General features: G+C 36.6%; 1 protein-coding gene across 1 annotated transcript in view; it reads left to right on the plus strand.

Moving 5' to 3' along the window:
- Positions 1-7,500, plus strand: part of LOC135220989 (teneurin-m-like) — a 538,744-nt gene that overhangs the window by 1,912 nt on the left and 529,332 nt on the right. Inside the window, 1 exon segment of the mRNA XM_064258693.1 lies at positions 6,103-6,365. Within this exon segment, the coding sequence (XP_064114763.1) occupies positions 6,332-6,365 (34 nt within the window). The 5' untranslated portion in view covers positions 6,103-6,331.

Here is a 7,500-nt window from a genome sequence, read left to right on the forward strand (position 1 = left end):
AGATCCTTTAGCTTGATTTTTTGTTTTATATAATCACTCTTTACCACTGGGAAAAAAACTAAAAAGAATGAATGTATGTCCTGACCCATTCTTTTATCTTGGGCCGGTGGTGGTAATGGGTGATTTTATATGCATATATATATATATATATATATATATATATATATATATTTGTGTGTGTGTGTGTGTGTGTGTGTGTGTGAATGTGTGTGTGAAAGAATTTGACTCATTAAGAAGATATGAATGAAAAAAGGAGCTGGTACGAGAAGCAAGGCGGAGTCGGGTGAGGATGACCTCATAGCCATGTCCCTGTGCTTGTTACGGCCGGGGCGAGTGAGGAGACCAACCATCTGGTGTTTACGCACTTGCAGAATTTCATTGACTGGCTCCCTGGGAATAATGCTCCTTTAAAAAGACAGTGGGTTCCTTTGTGGCGCCCACTGACTGACTGACTCTCTCTCTCTCACCGTCCCCCCCCTCCCCCCGTGTTCCCAGTTGTGGTAACTTGTGCGATGGCAATCTTCATATCCCCTGGGCGATTGAGTTGTGATTAAGTGAAGGACGGTACGGCGCGTTCTTACACATTCCTCGTTTTTCTTTGTTATTATTTTATTATTATTATATTATTATTATTATTATTATTATTGATATTTGTTGTATAGGTTATTCCTTGGGCACGTTAATTTTGTGGTTATATCTTGTTCGTTTCTTTTGTACTTTCAGGTTTTAGAGAGAGGACAGGTCGGGGGGGGGGGGGGGGGGGGGGGTGGGGGGGGGTGAGGGGGGGAATGTGGAGGGTTCGAATATTTCAAAGGTGGGGGGGTGGGGGATGGTTTTTGGAGGAGTTTGCGAATTACTCCTCTCTAATTTACGTAACGAGTTATTATTAAATTTGATATAAATATCGAATTATAAATATTTATAATATTTATAAACAATATTTCAATATTAAAACGATACTGAAATTCAGCGTCGAGCGAATTTTTTTTTCTCTCGGATTATTTTTGCTAGTGCCGTTTCTCATTTCAAAAAAGGTTGTTTTATACTTTTATGCAAATAGAAGTCTCTCGTATATTTTTCATCATGCTTTACGCCGAATTACAAAATTCATGGGCGGAGCTGAATTATTCATCATTTAAATATCAGATACTGCATTTTCCTCCTGTAGCGATTTCGCTACTCCGAACAATTTTTTTTTTTTTCCTACCGTCTGGATTTTGAAACGAGTGTAATATGTGAATAAACTTGAACTCATTGTTGAAAGAAACTTTGAAACATTGTCGGTTCATGTCATAGGCTATAAAACTAGGCTAATTTGACTATAAGAAGAAAATATTCATCATGTTTTTTTTTTGCCCTATATATATTATATATAGAGTATATATAATACAGTATATATATACATATATATATATAATGTATATGAATTATGTATACTCTATAGTATGTAATATATATAAGGAAAAAAACATGATGAATATTTTTCTTCTTTTAGTCAAATTTAGCCTAGTTTTAAGCCTAGGACATGAACCGACAATGTTTAAAAGTTTCTGTCAACAATGAGCTCATATATAGTATGTGTTTGTGTGTTCTTATATGAATGTATGGTGCATAAAATTCCACAACCAAATATTGTTCATACACTTTTCCGGCTAAGTGTTCCGCGCGTGTATTTCGTATGCATCCAGAAATTGGTGATATCTTATGAAGCGAGTCCAACTTCAGCTTTTGTTTCTCAAAAATGGCCAAAGTTGAACTTTCCGGGTGATACTGGAACGGCATTAGTTGTGCCAAAAATATTGTCAGGGCGTCTCAAGTGTGCAGACTTTCTCTGTGCATCGTGAGCGCTGTCAAGTGTACATAGTGAATAACGGAGGCTTTCGACAGTAATGGAAATTATGGAATAATTTTGCTCATATTTGTAACGTGCTGATATTTTCATATGGAAATATCTGGTTGGTCATTAGATTCCTTGACCCATGACCTTTCGTGACCTTTGGAAAACGTTCATCGTGAGATCATGGTACTGAGATCTGTAATGTGTCATTGCTGATCATTTTTGGCAGAGAAGTGATTTTTTTATGTTAATATTAGTAATAACTATTTCATTATTATTATTCTTCACTGACTATGCGTTTATAATAATAGTATATTATTATTATTATTATTATTATTATTATATTATTATTATTATTATTCACTGATTTTCGTTTCGGCAAAAATATTGCGATGTTATTTCACGAAAGATCATAGCATCTTTCGTTATTATTCGTGGACAAGAGACGTCTGAGTTTCCACCCTTAAAGGAAATCATAAAAGGCAAGAAAAGTACATAACGCAAAAGCGGCTCCTGTAAATACGAGAATTGTCTCTCTCTCTCTCTCTCTCTCTCTCTCTCTCTCTCTCTCTCTCTCTCTCTCCTTTTTTTCTGTTAATGGCCTTATAATGAGATCCTCCAACGCATACCAACACTGAGAGAGAGAGAGAGGAGAGAGATGAGAGAGAGGAGAGAGAAGATGTATTGAGATGACTGGAGAGACGATAGAGGGAGAAAAGGTAGAAAAATAAATAAGGGGGAATACTTCAGACGTCAAAAGTATTAAGAGTAGGTTGGTGCAACATTTATAGCTGAAAGTTTGATATCAGGTGTAGTGCATAAACGCTAAACCAGCGCTGGAATTTAAAGGTGTATGAAGGACAGCTCAAAGTCGTTGCCACCGCTTTCGGTCATGTCAGTTCGTGATCAACATTTTCAGTGGCGGTGGGTGATTTCATTGCTTCTTCCAGATGTTTATCTCATTTGCATAGAACTGACACATAGTTACTAACCCTGACACGTTCAACTGTGGGAACATGTATTATCGTCTATGTAGTTGATTACATATATATGTTTTTTCTTTTCTTTTTTCTTAGTCCGATCGAATTTTTTTTTATATACTGCGAACCCATTAGTATTTTTTGTGATCCGATCTCATCTATTTCAGACTTAAGGAGTTTAAGCCTAATTTTTTTCTCGCAAATACGGTTTCTGTTGATTTCCAATGCCGCTGCGATGTTTACTGGTTATTCCATTCCGCCATTAGCAGCGATTATTTTGAAATGAAGTATTAATCGGAAAGTTGAAAAAAAAATAGATAAATAATCTTTTTTTTGTTTTTTTCCTTCATGAAGTAAAATACTGTGGACTAAGGACTCGTACGGAGATAAAAGAAAAGATAACGTATGAATTGTGATTGATGTATGGTTTACAAATTTGGACATTTCTTTCAAAGAATTATCATATTTTTTTCATAAGTTTTTATTATTTGGTGAGGGATATTTCGGATCTTCTTCATCTTTAGGATCTTTGGCGTAAATACATACGAACTTATACCTTCTTCATTTAGGAACACTTTTTTTTTCATATGCTTCGATTTAAGCCCTTGAATAAATAAAGCTATTAAGAAAGCGCTGGTCAGTGTTCGATAAATAATTCCCGTGTCTGTTCACAGTAAAGCACAGAGTTTGATAGATGAAGACATGTGGTTTCTGGATCAGATTCACACAGTTGCGTGACGTATTATTCATGGTAATGATAGGAAAGAAGTCAAATCCCTATTGTCTCGCCTTATAATTATCACCTCATCTGTGGCACCAAATACGAAATAACAAGAAAAGTTGCGCTGGTGTGACACTGCAGTGCCTGTTTGCGTGCATCCTTTTCATGAAGGCTTGTAATGTGTCAGGGCATTTTTTTGCGATCCACGACAGTGCAGCGAAACCAACGACGTTCGCTGCGGTCTGTCACATCGCTTGTAGTTTGTCCCTGGCCCCGATGTCAATTGATTGCAGATCCCGGAGACTTTATGATCTGTTTCCGAGATGGAAATGCTTTTGCGATTAGCGTCAGTATCGCGGTCGCGGGTTCCAGGAAAGATGACGTCTGGAAAAAAAAAAATAGAGAGAGAGAGAAGTTCCTAAGGCATGGAAACCGCCATGACGGAAGCGTGAGTAAGACGGCACACGATTTTCATTTGGCCTTGTGGTCTCTTCTTTCCACACCACCCCCCCCTTCCCACCCAATCCATCTCCCTCCCAACGACACCACCAACCCCCATAGAGAGTCGCAAGTCCCTCCCGCACCTCCCGGCAAGGTTTATGACGAAGAGTAAAAGGGAGCAAAGGAGGGTTTGGGACAAGGAGGTTTAATCTTGTGCGCGGTTACTCCGGTGAGAATATCCTGCCGGCCAGGTGGAAGCAGAAGAAAGATGAGCAAGAGGAGCTGGGGGGAGGGAGGTTTTTGTTGAGGGTTGGATGGGTGTGTCATAAGACACACTGTGCTGGGCAAGGGGTTGTGGAAAAGGGGCGGGGTGACGTAGAAGGAAAGGGATGATGACTTAAACACCCCTACCCCTACACCTCCACCCCTCCCCAACCCCAGCGATGCTGACTCATGCTGATGACGGAGATTTAAATGGTTTCAATCGGATAGAAAGTTATTTGATCCCCCGCCTGCTTCGTTCATAATCGAAAAGGAGCCTCATTATTATGAGATCGTCGAAGGGGAGAGAGAGAGAGAGAGAATTTGATGAAAAGAAAGAAGTCCCCGACATGAACCTTTGAGTGTGATCAGGAGGAATGAATGCTGTCGACGTCACTTTCCAATATTTTATGAGACGACTTGAAAAGTTAACTTCGCAAATTTAACTCTGAAAGTCAGTTACGATGAAGGCGAACTGTTCGTTAGTTTATAAAGCCTAGGATGATTGATTGCCATAAATGCTTGTTTTGCAGCTGATGCTAATAAATGAATAAAAGAAGAATCGTTTATGTAAAAATAGCAAAATGAAATAACTTTACGTTCATTGAACCCTGCTGGAAAAGTTGTGCGTTTAATGTCAATGAACTGTTAGTAGAACTATTCACGTAAAAGATTACTAACGTTGCCAGAGTAATTTTTGTTATCTATTTATGCTGCGTAGGAGATTATACCTTATAAGAGAGCACACAGATTGCTAATAGGATGGTTACATAAATATTGGCTGTATTATCTTATATAGAAAATATACTATATATATATATATATATATATATTATATATATATATATATATAATATATATATTGCATTTTTATCACATCACCGTGATTCATATATATGCGTAAGCTACAAATGTCCTTTCGATATCTAATTCGCCTCTACCTTGATCGAGCGAATTGGATATTAAAGGACATTGTAGCTTAATTTATATTATATTTAAATTATTATAATATATATTATTATATGATTATTATATTGTGCGTGTGCCATACACAACACAGATCACCATTAACAACCGAATAACTATCCAGGCCGCTTCTAATGACGGTGATGATGATATATCAAGTAACATTTAAGGCGATAACCGAAGACCCCCTCACATTCAGAGACACTACTGACTCGCCATGCGGAACCTCGGGAGTGAATTACGCCCTTTGTAAAGGACAGAGTAGAATCTAATGTATAGTTTGTTTGGCTGTGGTGTGTTTGCTCCCGGGAGGGTCACAGTGATGCCCTATCTTTTCGGTTATTTGGCAGGGGTGGGCGGGGCGGGGTTGATGTGGTGGGTAGAAAGGGAAGGAGGGGGCTAAGGGTAAGGATGTAGGTCGGCGGAAGGATTCCGTTTAATAGGACTTCTGTTTGTTTGTGTGTGTGAGAGAGAGAGAGAGTTTGTGATATATTGAGAGAAAGAGTGTGTGTTTGTGTGTGTGTGTGAGAGAGAGAGAGAGAGAGAGATAGATGATGTTGCTCCAAAAGTTTTGCGCTCTTATCCAGCGGCCACTTAAAGTTGAGAAGGGTTAGCATTTAGTAATCCAGTTACCTGAATGTGGGGATACATTTTTTTTCTCTAATAATGGATTCCAGTCATGTACTTTCTTGATTTTTTTTTTCTCTCTTAGAATCTCGCTAACTTTCATCTTAGTGCTTGAGGTTTAACTGAAGAACCTTGTCATGCAGAATAATGTTTAGAAGTGGTTAGCTTAGTCAGGTGATCGCACAGTTTGTATGTAAAATAAATGATCATATTGCAGTTCACTCCCATGTGTGCCGTTTTTTTTTTCACTGTAGGCATTTATCTTCTAGGGAAACAATGCTACTCTGGTGGAACTTGATTCAGACCCCGCATTAACCAGTAGGTTGCAAAGATAAAATGACAGTTTAATCTACTTGAAAGCGCATCACAGCACATTACGCTAGAAACAGTAAATCAAGAAAATAGACGGCTATCGATAATTCATCCTAACGGATAGCAATATTGTGATTGTCAAACATGAGAAGTGTATCAAAAGCGTTTTTATAAACTCTGTCCGTAATGATGGTTGCAAATGAAGACTGCTGTATGACAGGTGAGTATGTCTATGTGAAAAGTAAATGATTATAGGTCATTACAAGGTATTTAGCTGTAGCCATTGTTGTTATACAGTTCTTTACTATGTATTCCCGATTAATTATTTTACGAAGTAACTTTTCTTTTCCAGTTTATTCCTTTTTTCTGTAATTCGATGAAATCGTCTTGTTAAAGTAATGTTAACATTTGTGGAATTCCGTCGAACATTATGTTAATTTAAGATCTTTAAAAAAAATAATAAGACTGGTAGCCGGAATTTGCTATTTTTGTCGTTCTCATTCCTAGAAACTTGATAAAAAAAGTATCATTATTGCAATATATTAGAATTATTATAAAAGATTTCGTTATTCTAATAAAGCTATAAAAATGCACCATTATGATATATTAGAGTTATTATCTAACATTTCTTTATTATATTACTCTAATAAGAAAAAAAATTGCATTATTTTGATGTATTAGAATGATTACATAACTGAGAAAATAGGAGATTCTCTGACATGGCAGATCCCCTGCTGGCATAAGGCCGCTTGATCTGAAACAAGAGAAACATCAGCCGAGAATCAAAGGAAAAAGAAAATACTTCCGTCTTATATAACCTCATTCAGGTCTTCCCTTTTATTTTTTTTATTTTATTTTTTCTGAAGCTATAATTCGGAAGTGCAGGATAAATGCTAATGAGGTCCCTCGCCTTATTCTTTATAGCATCCGACGTTGTTGGAATTCTTCCAGACAAGGGCTCAAAGTGACCCCCTTTTTTTATTTTATGATGTAGGATTCTTTAGTATTTCAATTTTAAGTTTATAAATTCCAGAGAATATATTATGCTACAGTACTTTTGATTGTTATTATTTACGTTCATTTTTTATTTTCGTATTCAGTAATATGGATTTTTTTTTAGATTTCTTTAGTATTTTATATTAATTTTTGAAATTATATGACAATACTGTTGTTTGGTAGTTTGTCGTTCATTTTTTTTAATAGATTTTAATTTTCCCCGCATCCTTTTAATAATCAAAGCATACATTGAGGTGGTATTATAGATAGGTTATATTTTTCTCTTTTTTTTCTAAGGATTCAACAGTATTTCAATTTAAGATTGTAAATTCTAGAAAATATGTGACAGTACTGATTTA

The sequence above is a fragment of the Macrobrachium nipponense genome, chromosome 2, assembly GCF_015104395.2.
Source record: "Macrobrachium nipponense isolate FS-2020 chromosome 2, ASM1510439v2, whole genome shotgun sequence".
Lineage (NCBI taxonomy): Eukaryota > Metazoa > Arthropoda > Malacostraca > Decapoda > Palaemonidae > Macrobrachium > Macrobrachium nipponense.